This window comes from Taeniopygia guttata, chromosome 34 (genome assembly GCF_048771995.1).
Source record: "Taeniopygia guttata chromosome 34, bTaeGut7.mat, whole genome shotgun sequence".
NCBI classification, from domain to species: domain Eukaryota; kingdom Metazoa; phylum Chordata; class Aves; order Passeriformes; family Estrildidae; genus Taeniopygia; species Taeniopygia guttata.
In genome coordinates this window covers 638,905-654,709 of record NC_133059.1, presented here as the reverse complement: position 1 = coordinate 654,709, position 15,805 = coordinate 638,905, and the positions used below count along the sequence as shown (strand labels likewise).

The window sequence follows — 15,805 nt, the reverse complement described above, 5'->3', positions numbered from 1 at the left end:
CACACACAGCAATGACACAGAACAGGGCAGGGCAAGAGGCTGACAAAACTCTAACTGCTACTTGCAATGAAGTACCTTTGTTTCCAGTTCTAATCTAGCCACTATTAATATAGAGTCCAAAAGACTAAAAATACTAGTAATAATAATAACAACTGTACCATTAATAGCAAAAAATGGAGATAATAGAAATAATAAGAATTAATAGTGGCAATTAAAACCCTGCCATACTTATAGCAGGTTTGCATGGACAGGTTTTGGTAAGAGAGGGGCTCTAGGAGCACCTTCTGTGAGAGCAGCTGCTCCTCCATGTCCCACAGAGTCAATTCCAGCTGGATCCAGGACAGACCGGCTGCTGGCCAAGGCTGACCCAGTTAGAAATGGTGGTAATGCCTTTGGAATAAGAGATTTAAGAAAAAGAAAATGGGTGATCCTGGAGCTGTGACTGTGAGCAGGGAGGAGCAGGGTGAGGACATGTGAGAGGAGCAGCTCTGCACACCCCCAGGGCAGGGCAGGGCAGGGCAGGGCAGGGCAGGGCAGGGCAGGGCAGGGCAGGGCAGGGCAGGAGGGGCAGGAGCTGCTCCAGCTGCTGGAGCTGATTGCCCTGAGATTCCCTGGGCAGTCCCTGGTGAGGCAGCTGGGCCCTGCAGCCCATGGAGGGCACGGAGGGCAGAGATGCACCTGCAGCGCCTGCAGGAGCCCGTGCCGGAGCAGGGGGATGCCTGAGCGGAGGCTGCGACCCCGTGAGAAACCTGTGCTGGAGCAGGGAGCTGGCAGGGACCTGCAAACCCCTGGAGAGGAGCCCACGCTGGAGCAGGGCCCTGCCAGGACCTGTGAGCCCATGGAAGAGCGAGCCACGCTGCAGCAGTCTGTGGAGAATATCTCCCAAAACTGCAGGCACCTCACGGGCCAGAACCTGAAGGGGCGTGGAGCTCAAACCAATGAGAGCTTCCAGGCCTGGTCTTTCCAATGCCCTGTGTAAAGGGGGGCGTGGGAAATAAAATCTCTCTGTTGCCCCATGAACTCGGGAGGAGCAGTCTTTGTCTCCTGTGCCCTCGCTGCCCCACCAGACCAAAGAGATGTTCACCAGGGCCCTCCCTGTTTGTGGCCGTCCAGTGCCGAGCTGAGCAGGCAGCCAGTTGTGTTTGCACGTGAGCTGCCACAGGAAGACACACAGCAGCTGGAGATTTGAATAGCAGAGCTTGGGCCAATTCTTTTTCTTTCAGAGTGCAAGAAAGACACAAAAGCACAAGGAAACATGACAGTGTTTCGGTGGATTCTCTTTGTCCTGTGAAGTTGAGTAGCTGTTGGTGTTTCTGTGCTGCTGCTAATCCCTTCCATGAAAGAATTATTCCGGGAAGGAGCAACAACATCTGACACGCACCAAGAGTTGCCACCAGTTGCTCCAGGTGCTGCTACCAACATCCCCTGTAGGACGGAGCACAGCCCCCAGTGCACACCAAAAGCCAGGGAATCTCAGGAAAACAGGAAACTGGACAAGACAAACACAGATCTGAACCAATGTGGTTAATCAAACGTTCTCCGTTTATTCGAGATAAGATGGTAGTTTATATAAGCTTCTACATAGTTTACAGAAACAAAGGCACTCTGATTGGTAGGCTAACATTGTTTACCTTTTCCTTAAAGTGGCTTGAGCCTTACACTATAAACGTATACTAATTCACACCCAGACAGCCCAGTGGTCCCCGTCACACCTTAATACTATTTCTCTCTGCGCCACAAGCTCTGAATTTCTAACTGCGTCAGAGGCTTGAAGGCCTCACAAGGCCCAAATCTGAGGCCTAGACTGGAGTACCTCAAATCTCATAACTCATGTCCTCTTTCTCTGAAAAATGCTGCAACACACACCAGGTTTGGCTGCCCTCTGGCAGAGAAGCCCTTTTGGGGCACAGGTTTCTGGGGCAGCAGACGGGCACCGGTGCTGCCAGGGCTCGGGGGAACTCTGCTTCGGCGGGGACTGTGCATCAGCGGCTGATGTCAGCGCTCCCCGGGCCCCAGGCTCAGAGCAGCATTCCTGCCCTGGCCCACACGTTCCTGGTCTGTGTCACACGGCCGTGCTTAGGATGGCCACCATGTGGGACGTGTCCCGAGGAGGCCGTGCCAGCTTCTGTGCAGGGCCCCGTGCCCTTCCCGCCGCGGCTGCATCGGCAGCCCTGGGGGCTCCTGCTGCCCTGAGCCCGCAGAGCAGGGCAGCGTTTGCTGATGGTCTGAGCCGTTCCTAAAGATCCTGTTGGGCTGTCTGAGACACTTGGGGCAAGGCATTCCTTCCAACCTGGGCCACTCTGGGGGGCTGGGGGTGGCCCCAGGGCAGGTGGCAGTGCGTGCAAGGGCCCTTTGTGACATGGTGCAGCATGGTCACCGTGGAATGGAACGGGACAGGGTATCCAAGGGCCCTTTGTGACACAGTGCAGCATGGTCACCATGGAATGGAATGGGACAGGGTATCCAAGGGTCCTTTGTGACATGTGCAGCATGGTCACCGTGGAATGGAACAGGACAGGGTATCCAAGGGCCCTTTGTGACACGGTGCAGCATGGCCACCGTGGAATGGAACGGGACAGGGTATCCAAGGGCCCTTTGTGACACGGTGCAGCATGGTCACCGTGGAATGGAACGGGACAGGGTATCCAAGGGCCCTTTGTGACACGGTGCAGCATGGCCACCGTGGAATGGAACGGGACAGGGTATCCAAGGGCCCTTTGTGACATGCTGTGGCATAGGTGTTGGCAGTCACAAGGCCACTCCACAGTGCTTGGTGCACGCGACGATACAGGACAGAGAGAGCGGTGCTGTGAGGAGCCCTCACACAGCGCACATGTTCCTTGCTGACCCAGAGCTTTCCCGAGGTATTACTCCTGCAGGTGAGCTTGTGGCCAGACCAGAGCACTTGGTGACCCCTGGCCTTCCCGAGGCATCTCTTCTGCAGCTGCCCTCGAGGGCAGACCGTGGCATTTGCTTTGCACTGTCCTTGACAGGAGTCTCCTGTCCTTGTGGCTGGAGCCCCCAAGACCAGAGTGCAGGATTTGCTGTCCTGTAGCCTTGCCCAGACTTCACTCTTGCAGGTGCCCTCAAGGCACGACTGCAGCAGTTGCTGACTCAGACCTTTTCCTTTTCACCTTCTGCAAGTAGCCATGAATCCAGGCAGTGACGCAGAGCACAGACCTGCGAGCGTGCCCAAGCTGGCCAGGGGAAGGAGGAGAGAAAAGGCCCTGGAGCTGCCCCAGCACAGCAGCCTGAAGAGGTGGAGCAGTTCCAGCCACTGCAGAAGGGTGAGTGGCAGAGCTGGGTCACAGGGCTGGTGCCTGCAGCCAGCTTGGCCCCATCCCATCCCATCCCATCCCATCCCATCCCATCCCATCCCATCCCATCCCATCCCATCCCATCCCATCCCATCCCATCCCATCCCATCCCATCCCATCCCATCCCATCCCATCCCATCCCATCCCATCCCATCCCATCCCATCCCATCCCATCCCATCCCATCCCATCCCCTGGGGCCATGCCCATGGACAGGATGGAATAGGGGCCGGGCAGACACCCCACAGCCGTGCTCCATGCCCTGGGGCGTCACGGGGCTGTCCCTGCCTGGGCAGCGCAGGGCTGGGCTGTGTTCTCCGGCCTCTCCCGCAGCCCCTCAGCTCGGGCTGCGCTCGCTCTTTGCCAGGTGCAGCCGTGCAGCGCACACGAGAGCAGGAACGCACCCGTGGCCGCTTCCGCAGAACAGCGCAGGTACCTGCAGCCATCCCCACCTGGGCTGGGCCTGCTGGCACTGCTCAGCCCAGCACTGTGCTCAGAGCACTCCATGCAACATCCCGGGCTTCTTGCCCTTCTGCTACAGATGGTTTGCAAATTCATGAAGAGGATCCGGGGGGAAGAGAGCAGCGTCATGGGCACTGTGGTCAGAGCGTACTCTCCCATCTTCAAAACCAAGACCAGTGCTGCCCTGCTGGATATGCTTGTGCAGGAGGGTCCTTCCAGCCCAAAGCAAGTGAGCAGCCTGTGGCCTGGCTTTTCTCCTCCAAGCAATTGCTTGGCCTCCCAAGCCACGCCTGCTGCTCCCTGGAAGCCTTTGAGGCCATGGCAGTGTGGTGGCAAGGGAAGCACTTCTCTGGGGCAGCTGGGCACATTCCTCCCTCTGGCAGCTTTCCAAGTCTCCCGTGCCTTCTCCAGGTGTCCGCCATGGTGAGGTACATCCTCGTGGCCAATGAGTTTCCTGAGTACAATCTGTACAGGCCCCTCCTGGATCTGACAGAGGCACAGCCCTCTGACGTGGTGATGGCTCTCCTGCGTGTGGCCCCAGTGTGTGACAGGTACAGGGCCCACGTGTCCACAAGGCTCAGCAGCCCTTCACCCTGTACAGCCTGTCCCAGGTGTCTGACAAACAGAGAATTCCAGGGCCCTCTGGCTGCTCCCTTTGCCAGCCCTGGCCCCTGCCAGCCCCCCAGCGTGCTGCCATGCTTCCCCCCTGCCCCTCAGGGGCCAGTCCCCACAGGGCTGGGCTGCCTGCGTGCTGCCAGTGAGGGGCAGTGGGCAGAGGCAGGGCTGGCAGAGCAGCTCAGCTCCCCGCTGCCGCCCAGGCCACGCTGCTGTGTCCCAGACTCCTCTGAGACAGAGCTCTGACCCCACAGAGCTGCTTTGGCCATGTGGAAGAGCATCATGTGCTCGCCCAGGACTGCAGAGCCGGCCATGCTCGAACTCCTCGATGTGCTGGGGAGCTGGCCAGAGCACAGCACGTGCACCTCCGATGGGGACCACACGGCTGTCCTTGCCCTGGCTGTGAGTTTCTGCCTTTGCTGGCCCCAAGGCCACCCCTCCAGCAGCTCTCCATCCTCCCTCCCCCACGGCGTCTCCCTGCCTCAGGTGCTGGGCTGAAACCTGGCCTCGGGGCAGCTTCAGGGCCACCAGGCCCGGTGCTCCCCCTGCGTCTCTCCGGGCCTCTCCCTCCCGTGCTCGGGCCCTGCCACACGGACACCTCGGCACTGAGCCCTGTCTCGAGGGGCTTTGTCCTTTGCAGGCAACTGTGGTGATGTGGAAGATCCTCCAGCTGCCCTGTGTCCCACAGATGGTGACCGTGTATTTCCCCCGCCTGTTTGTCCATCTGCTCTTCCAAGTGCTCTTCAGCACTCTGGATATGCCAGAGGAGGTCGATACCTTCTGGAAGAGATGTCAGCAGCAACACGGCCTTGCCACCAGCCCAAACAGGTGCTCCATGCCAGTCCTCCTGTCCTTGCCACATCCCTGGGCAGGAGCCAGTGCTCCCAGTGTGACCTGGGCTTTGCTCTGCACACAGCTTTGCAGTGCGGACCCTGAAGTCCCTGCTCTGCCAAATGCAGCACAAGGATGTGGTGGTGGCACTGGAACGCAAGTGTGGCTGGGACACACTGCTCTGTGCTGACACCCACCACTGTGCTGTGGGTCTGCTGGCCAGGTGAGACCCCCTTCACACTGCTGCCTCTGACATTTGTGCTCTGTGCCTGGGGTGCCCCACACAGCCCCTGTGGTCATGGGCCAGAGGGCCTTGTCACCGAGGGACAGCCAAGCAGACTGAAAAAGGCTGGGAGAGGAGGGTGCCCACAAGGAGCCGCCTCCCAAATAGCCCAGGGGCCCTTGCAGGATGCTGGGGAAAGACCAGACCTCTGTGAGTCAGTCCTGGGAGAGGTTTGTCCCCCTGGCCCACAGCCTTGGTTACTTTGTCTCCTGCCAGGGAGATGTCCTGTGTCTCCATCCCCTTGTGCTCTCGGATCGCTCGCTACCTGCTCCGGCTGCTCAGCACACAGGAGCCACGCTGGGAGCTGCCCTCCCTGGCATTCCTTGTGGAGGTGAGCCTGAAGGCCAGCGCTGCCTCGCTCAGCTGCCTCCCGGCTCTCTGCCCTCTCTTGGCCGCAGTGCCTGGGACGGAGCCCGCGCCCTGTGCTGCTGCCTGGGCCCGGCCCTGTGCGGTTCTGGGCTCCTGCCGGCCGGTCCCCTGTCACTGCCCTGTGCCTTTCAGGTCCTCGAGTGCCTGGACTTGAGTGAATGCCGTGACAGCGTCCTGGAGTTCTTGTCAAAGAACCTGCAGAGCGAGTGCAGGGGGAGGCGTCGCTTGGCACTCAGAGGCCTCGTGGTGCTCGGCACCACCAGTGCCTCGGTGAGAAGAGCGCAGGGGCTGAAGCCGTGCTGCCAGCGTGGGGCTGGGGAAGGCAGTCCCTGGGGCTTGGCTGGCCTTGGGGCACTGAGGCAGCTGCTGCCAGCTCTCCTGCCTCCTGCTGCAGCTGCCAGAGTGCTTTGGCACAGGCCTTTGGCCCCTGGGCCCTGTGGCAGCAGGATGGTGTTTCACACACTTGTGTTCCACAAGTAGATGGCCATAAGGATGTGGAGCCTGCATGAAAGGCTCGTGGAGCTCCGGCAGGAAAATGACAGTGTCATGCTCAGGATGACCGCGGTTTTCCTCAGGGGTTTATTTCCCCGCAATGGTGCCCCAATAACCAGCGCCCTCGCCCTGCAGCTGGCTGAGGCGCTCCTGCCACTCTTTGACAACGTAAGGCTCTGCGACTCCAGCCACGGCCAGTGGGTGCTACCCGCACACTTTGTGCCCTGTGCACTTACAGGCTGTGCCCAGGTGGGCCTGAAGCAGCTGACGCTGAGGTCTTTCTTCCTTCCTTTCATACAGGAGGATAGCCAGGTGAAGTTGTGCTCCACGTTAATCTTCCGAGAGATGCTTGATTTTTTTCCAGAAGAGGATAAAAACGCCCTAAAGGCACACGTGTGCCAGAGCCTGCTGCCACTCTCCTTCCACTGCCATGATGAGAACCAGCGAGTGGCAGAGGTGAGGACTCGGCAGCTGCTGCTGTTCCCCTGGCAGGGGCTGGGCTGCCCCTGCCCTGGCACCTCGCAGGCTGCAGCCTCCTCCAGGCCCTGGCACAGGGACGGGTCCTGCGCCCTGGGCTGTGGGGCCATCTCCGCGTCTCTGCTGCTCTCCAGGCTTCTCAGGAAACGCTGCGTTGTTCAGCCAGATTCCTGCACAGGAAGGCTCTCCAACAGATGCTGCAGGTGGATCAGTCCTGGAGGTTCAGCGAGCCCCAGGCTCAGGCTGGAGAAGCCCCTGACCGCGCTGCTCAGGGCGTGCGGCTGGCAGCTGCTCCCCTGACCAGGGCTGCAGCCAAGGGGCTGAGCCTGAACCAACTGCACCCTCCTGCCGCTCTCTGCAGCTGGCAGAGGACAGCAGCAGCGTGGCCGAGCACCTGCGCCGGGCCCTGCCCTACCTGCAGAGCCCACAGGAGCCCCTGCGAGAGGCGCCGTCAGGTTCATGGGTGAGCCACGAGCCGGGCCAGGAGGGCGTGTGGGCACAGGGCTGGCAGCGCTGCTGGCAGGGAGCTGTGCCGCTGGGCCTGACAGGCTCTGTGTTCCCAGGGACGGCCGGAAGGAGCTTGAGGGGACAGCAGGAAAAGCTCCAGCTGATCTGCAATGGTGAGACAGGGCAGTGGGCGGACAGCGGGGGCTGGCGGGGCGAGCTGCAAGCCCTGCCCCAGCTGCAGAGAGCTCTGCTCTCCTAGGTAGAGCACACAGAGATTTCAGGGACACGTGGGGGATGCGTGGCCAGCAGCTTCGGGCTGATCCCCTTGGTCCCTGATCCCTCCTGGCCATGGCAAGAGCCGGCTGGGATGGCCCTGGCAGGGGGGGCTCCCCTCGGCTCCCCGCAGAGTCGGGATCTGACCGTGGCTCTGTTCCTCTCTCTTGCAGCCCTTGAATGCCCGACAGAGGATGTCAGTAGTGCCATGTCAGAGCTGGCACTTCAAACATTGCATGTGCTCCAGGCAATACAGAGTGGGCAACACTCCATCTTCCAGAAGGTGCAAGATCATACAGCCCTCTGTGATGTCACACGGACATCTCTGTGATGTCACACAGCTCTCTGTGATGTCACACTGTTATCTCTGTGACGTCACACAGCTATCTGTGATGTCACACGGACATCTCTGTGATGTCACACAGACATCTCTGTGATGTCACACAGCTCTCTGTGATATCACACGGACCACTCTGTGACATCACACAACCTCCTCTGATATCACAGACATCTCTGTGATGTCAAAAAGCTCTCTGTGATGACATACTGACATCTCTGTGATGTCACACAAACTCCTGTGATGTCACACTGAACCTGTGAGGTCACACAGCTTCTTGTGATGCCACACAGACATCTTGGTGATGTCACACTGACATCGCTGTGAAGTCACATGAACATCTCTGTATGTCACACAGCTCTCTGTGATGTCACACAGACATCTCTGTGATGTCACACAGATCTCTGTGATGTCACACAGCTCTTAGTGCTGTCACACTGACATCTCCGTGACGTCACACAGCTCTCTCTGATGTCACTTGGACATCACTGTGATGTCACACTGACCCTGTGAGGTCACACAGCTTTTTGTGATGTCACACAGACATCTCTGTGATTTAACACCACCTCCTGTGATGTCACACAGCCCCTGTGATGTCACACAGCCACTGTGATGTCACACTGTTATCTCTGTGATGTCACACTGACATCTCTGTGATGTCATGCGGACCCTGTGAGGTCACACAGATTTTTGTGATGTCACACAGACATATATGTGATGTCACACAGATCTCTGTGACGTCACATGGACACATTTTGACGTCACACGTGTCTCTGTGATGTCACACAGACACCTCTGTGTTGTCACACAGCTCTCTGTGATGTCACTTGGACATCACTGTGATGTCACACTGACCCTATGAGGTCACACAGCTTTTTGTGATGTCACAGAACTCTCTGTGATGTCACACTGGCATCTCTGTGACATCACACATCTCTCTGTGATGTCACACGCACGTCTCTGTGATGTCACACAGCCCCTGTGATGTCACACAGGTTCTGTGATGTCACACAGGATCTGTGATGTCACACAGGACCTGTGATGTCACACAACCCCTGTGATTTTACACAGATCTCTGTGATGTCACACAGCCCCTGGTCTCTGACTGTCGTAATTTATATGTCTTCCAGCCCTTGAAGACATGAGCGAAGATGACAGCCCATCCTCCACTAACCTGGAAACTCAGGCAATATTTGGACAAAGATGTGCAGAACTAAGGTCATCTGCTGGATTCAGAGAACCAGGGTCCCAAGCAGAGTACCAGGAGACAGTGAAGAGAGCAGCAGGACTCAATGTCACTGGAGCTCCAGGCACACCTGATGCTGGCCACAGCTGTGCCTGCTGCAAGCTCCCATAGCTGCTGCCTTCCCCCTCCCTGTTGACGGCTCCCTCTCCATTCCCTGTTGACAGCTCCTTCCCTCCAGCCCTCAGACCCTGCCCATCCCCTTTTTTCCCCCCCATCTCATCCCTTCCCTTTCCCTTCCATTAATAAAGAGTTTGGTTTCTCCCCTTTACCTGCATCTCTGTGGAGCTGAAGCGCACAAATCCCGGGCCCTGGGACACACAGGCCCCTGCTGCTGTTCTCTTCCACGCCGTGTTCTGTGCACACACACACAGAACGAGGGCAGATCAGGCTGGAGAGGTGCCTGTGCTGAAGGTGCAGTTCCACAACTCTGTGGAGTTGCAGATCTTGCTGTGCAGCCTGGAGCCCCTAGAATTTGGAAGAGCCAAGTGCCCCTGTGAGCAGAGTAGTTCCAGCTGAGCGCAGATGTGCCAATGGAAGAGCCGTGCCAATGGAAGTCTCAGTGGGAAGGATGATCCAGGATCCATAGGCCTGGCAGCCTGAGCTTGCTGCTGGGGAAGGCCTTGGAGCAGGTAAGTGTCCATATTCCCACCATGAGTGCTCTCATTAGCAGGACCTGCGGGCTCTGGATCAGACCCTGGTGGGGAGGCTAGAGTTAGGAAGAAGATAAGGGCCAGTTTCTTTCCAGCCTGTGGAAGAGGGGAAAAGCCTGTGTTGTTAGGAATGACATTGACAGCCAGGGATATGGCACATTTTGACAGAGATTTTGAAATCAGCTAATATAAACCTAGCATCTTTTCTGGGGCTCCCCAACAGTCCCACTCAGCATAGTATCCCCATGCACCTAAAGTCCTGTCCCCTTGGCTGATACCTTGTTAAATTCAGCCTCCTGCGATAATATTTTGTCTTGTAATTATGATCCTAGAGCATGCAAAAGAAATACCAAGCTGAATATAGTCGATTACCTTACCTTCATCCTTTAGAGCATTGAGTTAACCCCAGCCACTGAATAATTGCACCTGCAGAATAGGTTTTATTGGGAGAAACAAGAGCAGGAGGACTCTGCAGCCAGTAGAGATCAAGACTGGTTGCCTCTGCAAAGCCATTTCAAGCCTCTTGGCTTGAGACTATGTCATTAGCTTCTGTCAGTGATTAATTTGAGAAATATACATTCAGTAATGGACTATTTAGTGTACAAAGCTTAGTGCATAATCTATTTACTTACCACTGCCAGCACATTGCACAGTAGCATTGCAGCTAATATTGAACAAAACCCTGAGCAATGCAGTATCACCTTTTGATTTCTTCACATACCATTTATTTTTCTTACCAGGGATAAGTCCTGCAAACCTTGGTCTCTCAGCAAACCCATGCTGGTAATTTTTCCTGCTTTGCCAGGCCTTGGTCCTCAGCTCACTGGTGATGCTCAGTTAAGACATGGTTTAAGCACCATCCAGTCAGGACCACTGAGGAGCAGGACAGTGATGGCAGCTGAGGTAGAAAGGAACAGGGCTGGAGGCCACAAGTCTGCGACAGAAAGGTGAATGTTGAGGGCCAAAATTGTTCAGTGAGATGCAGATCCAGAGAGAACTGGAGTGGATAGACTGAAACTTTCTGGGTTGCTGTTAGGCTGTCAGAATGTAAGTGTAGCTCATGTTTGTACCAGCCAGTTGTATTTGCAGCTCAGGTGCATGAGCTCTGCAACAGAAAGTGGATGCATTGTCCATATTTAGTAGGATCTTGCATTTTTTTGTTTTGGGGGTGGGGTAAGGAGGGCAGATAAAAATGCTTGAGGAGCCCAGGGTGTGTGAATTCAGAAGCTGCTTACATTGAACTGAAAATGCCTAGTTTGGTACAGGCACAGTTGATATGCCTGGGCCAGAGGGCGTATCAGCTTCTGGGGAAGAGGAATGAGAAATGCCCTGGGGACCTCTCATCCCTCCTTACTGCCAGACTGAAGGGACAGGGAGACCATCCTTCTTTATTTCCTTCCATGCCAACTGTGTCTGCTGCCTACACACCCTGAGCCATCTTCAAGGGTCTTGGGGCACCATCCAGCTCAGCTTTTCACAGTTTCTGCGGCAGCAAACCTGCTGCCTTGTCATCTATCAAGGGTACCTGCTCTGGGCAGCTATCTGCTTTACCTGGGCTTAAAGCCATCTCGATGGTTTTTTTCCATCTCGATGGAAATTCTTCCATGTTGAGAAGTAAAACCATCTCTTTCCAGTGTCTGTGCCAAAGTCAAAACAAGGAGAACGCAAGGCGTCCGCAGCAGTCGATGTGCTGAGGTGCTCTTCTGGGATTTTCATGTGGGTGTAAACCTGGTGTGAAGGTGGCTCAGTGTGGACGCAGGGTGCAGCCAGGGCTGGGTAATCGGCTGCCCCTCTGATTCCAAGTGCCCCCGTGTCCGTGATGAGTGGCCCAGGGCAGGGGCCCACCCCGCCTACCCCAATTCCAGCCGGGGAGTGACTGCGGGGTGCGGCTGGCCGGGTCCCCGCTGCGCTCTGCCGCCGTGGGACACGGGCGCGCCCCGGCGATGTCGGAGCTGTGACAGGGTGGAATCGGTGCCGTGGGCTGCGGCAGGAGCTGCCTGCGCGGCCCCCAAAAGCGGGTTCTGGCAGCAGCGGAGCCGTGAGAGGCGGTGTTGGACCGCGCTGCGGCGGCCGCACGGGCAGCGCCGGGCCCGGCGGGCTCCGGAGCGTCTCCGCTGCATTCTGGGCAGTTCCAGCCTTGCTATTTCGCAGCAGGCATTCGTTGCAACAAAATCTCCTTTCCCCCTTTCTCCTTTTTTCTCTTTCTTTTTAATTTTCTGCCTTTTTTAAATTTTCTTTTCTATTCTTCTTTCCAATTTCTCCTTTTCTTTTGAGGTGTTTCCCAGACCTTCCCAGCAGTGTTTGTGACCTCTTTCCCAGACTTTCCAGCAGTTTATGAAGCATCCCACCGCTGGAAGGGTGACTCTTTGCCAATTGAGCATCCCTGCAATCACAGGTGGGCAGCTGATGCAGCCAAGAGCTCCGTGATGCCTCACCACACCCGTCGTGTTCCTGAGAGGACTCCCAGCCAAAGCTCAGCATCACGGCCACCTCTGCCACGTGCTCCCTGAGGTGACTCCTCTGGATATCGAGCCCTGGAGGAGAGGTTACACCTCAGGTTTTGCCTGGCTTGAAGAGAATAAAAAGCCCCATTGGTGACAGCAACATCAACAGGTAAAAATGTGCCAGTTTTTTTTGCTTTGCTCAATTTCCCTTTCCCTAGACTGCTTTGTTTTATCTCATTTTTCATGGTTGCAAATTATCTTCTTTTCTTTCCCAAATTTCAAAACTTTCTCTAGATGCAAACTAGGGAGTGGGTGTGGAAGTGAGCTGCCTTCACCTTTATCTGCTGCTGTTGGACAGATGAATCCACACTACAGCAGAGCACTTGCAGATTACTCTCCTTCTTCTGTGAAAGTTTGCCTATCAGTGTAAGCGGCATCTGGAGATGGGAAAACTGAACTTCAGGTACTCCACCTTTCTTTCACCAGGTCAACAAGGAGATTGATTTTTCTTCTGCTATGCTAGCAAAGCCACAGGCTTGTTTTTGATTCCTACTCTTTATGACAAGGACGGGAGTTGGGAGTAGGGGGGAAGGAAGAAAACTTTGAGGGACCAGCTCTGCCCCTTGCAGTCACTGAAGGGATGCCTACCAAGGGCGGTGAAGGGAGAGGTCTTGCCAAGGCAGACAGTGCAATCATCTCTTTGTCTCACATAGAATCAGTGGGTCATTAATGTTTGAGCCAGCCTCTTATTTCACTGCAGTTGTCTGCATTGTCAAGGCTTTCCTCAATCCATCAAAAACCTGAAGGCCTTAACAGCCCCCAGCAATGGCTGGAACAGGAGTTATTCCTGATCTAAAGCAAACCGTGCTGATGGCCTCTCTTTCTGTGATATTTGCGACACTGAGCAAAGGGATTGACCAACAAGAGATGATTACTTTTCCTTTTGTGCTCCCTTAGGTTAAAGTTTTGAGAAGACAAGGATTATCTCCAGTTTAGAATCCTGCTTTTGAGCTGATGGATTCATTGCAGGCTCTGCTCCCTTTGCACTCTCAGCTTCCTCCAAAAGAGGAGTAGATGTGTGAGAGCCAGAAAACCAACCATTGGCAGCCCTGTATTGTGTGAGATATTTTATTTACAAAGGTGGGGACATTTGTACCATCACCTTCTCTTGATAGCTCCCCAAGCCTTGCTCTGCCAATAGAGCTACATGCAGAGAGGTCATTAGGAAGACTAAGGTGAATGCCTTGTGAAGGCCAGGAGACTGTTCTGGAGAAAGTCCCTTCCAGCACTGAATTTTACAGTGGTCCAACAGGCTGGCAGGTGCAGTTTGTTTTACCTGGTTGCTTGGTTGCTTTGATCTTTAAAAAGTCTTGTAAATGCCTAAGAAGAAGAAAGTTGTTCACCTGTTCTGCATAGTGGGGGGAAAAAATCCACCCCAAATGCACAATGGAGGGAATATCTGTCTCTCTGTGTCAGTGATGCTAAACTGGAGTTTCCGTGGGAGAGGGCTCAGCCCTGGACAGGTTTTCCAGGCTAATTGAAAGGAACATGGTGATATCTGAAATGCTACTTGCTCCATGTGCTTGTGGCTTTGTTTAGCATGGAGATCAACAGAAATGCATAGGTAGCATCTCTCTTTACACCTGAGCCTGTGAAGAGAGGGTGAGCTGCTTTAATGGCTCTCTATATTTATTGAAATCTCTCTTTGTTGGGTATCCTGGGGTTTACACTGACTAGTACCTTTCCATAAGACATCTCTCAATCAACAGAGACAGCCAAGTTTACAGGGCAACATTTTTCCCCTGCTTGTCAGCATGTCAAGCAGCACCAAAACACACAATCTCCTCCTGAATCCCATAGCAAATAATTCATTTTTTAAAAACATCATCTACTGTCTGTAATGGTGTTGGAGATGGGTTAAGACAGCCACACTTCTGCTTCCTACCTATGGAGAGAGGAGAGCTTACAGCAGCTACCTGAGAGGCTATTTAGGAGGGAGACCCTTCTCGGCACTGTTCTGCAGTTTGGGTTTTTTCCTTGCAGTTATCTGTAGATACACTTGATAATGAAAACAAACAGAAAAAACCCAAAGCAGTGGGCTATTAACAAGAGGGTTTAATGTTGACAATGGCACTTTGCAGTGGGAGTGTGATCTGCTTAATGTTCCAGAGCAGAGCAGCCCATCAATTCACATCCCTTTCCTTGGCAGAGGTGCCAACGCTTCCCCCAGAAGTTAAAGCCATGTGTCTCATTTCTGAGAGAGGCTTATTCACAAAAAGGGAGGAAAAATTCATTGTCTGATCCACAGAAGGAAAAAACACACAAGGTGTAGTAGCAGGGACAGGCGAACGGAAGATCACGGGATGTGACGGAAAGAGAGAGACCCTTCCCCCCTTCTCCCTGCCCCACGTTATCTATTAACCCCAGAGCATGTGACCACACCTGTTCCAGTAGTTTTCCACTACCGATTAACCCCCGAGACCCCACAACCCCCCTCTGACGTAGCAAAGACCCCCAAGACTATTTAAACTTACGAGATGAGATAATAAAGGCTTTCGATCATCCGCCAGATTGGTGCCAGCGTGTGTCGATAGCCCGAGTAGCCCGGGCGAGACCGGGCTGCCGTGCTGCCTCCTTAGAACCAGGTCGCCAGTTGTCTTTTTAAGGCAACATATTTGGTGCCGAAACCCGGGAAAAATTCGCCCGGCTGACGGGATACACCAGGACAGCAGCAGCGGCCGGAGCGGTCAGACCGTATCTTGGCGCAGGGAGACGTCCCGGGACCCGCGAGCGTCATGGACAGTATCGCCAGGGTCGTAAGTGCGATTCATAAGCAATGGGGTATTGAGTGTAGGCTCAAGGACTTTTATCTTGCTATAGCGAGGCTGCTTGAGCTTGGGGCAACCGAATGCCCAGTGGATGCCATGCACCCGGGAATATGGGAAAAGTGCACAGCCACGCTGGCCGGGGAAACAAAATCCTCAGGCAGTGGCAAGAGCATTAAGGCATGGGGCAAAGTAGAAAAAGCCCCGCGCAGAGCAATAGAAAAGCAGGAGATGCGGAGTGCGGCGCGTATGTGTTTATTAGTTAGACCCGGGCTCGGGGCAGGGACGGAAGCGCAGACCGTCCCTGAAGACGATCCGCCCGGGAGCGGGGACCCGGGGGGGCCCAGCGCGTCACCCCCTTCCCCAGATCAGAGCCCAACCCCCGCCGTGGGAGCCCCCCGAAAAACCCCCGCCGTGAAAAACCCCCGAAAAACCCCCGCTGCGAAAACCCCATGAGAAACCGCGGCTTCCCCGTCCGTCCCGCCGCCGGTCCGTGACCTGATGTCGGAGGCGCGGCAGCGCGCGGAGTGCTTCTGGCAGGAGCTGGCAGAAGAAGCCAGAGTGGCTCGGGTGGGGATCCCGGCCGCACAGCCACCTCAGCTCCTTGAAAATGGCGCCGGGCGCCGTGGAGAGGGGCGGGGCGCGGCCGGTCTCGGCACGAAAACTCGAGAGCCGCGCAATTTCAGGAATGCGCGTGCGCGGGAGAAAGAGGAGGAGAGCGGCAGAGGGCAGAGAGCCA

The 15,805-nt window shown here is 55.4% G+C and overlaps 1 protein-coding gene across 1 annotated transcript in view; it reads right to left on the bottom strand.

Annotated features, from left to right (window-relative positions):
* The window catches only part of LOC121468955 (uncharacterized), a 2,238,800-nt gene that overhangs the window by 2,057,881 nt on the left and 165,114 nt on the right, over positions 1-15,805 (bottom strand). Inside the window, 1 exon segment of the mRNA XM_072920965.1 lies at positions 5,991-6,000. Coding sequence (XP_072777066.1) covers positions 5,991-6,000 — 10 coding nt within the window.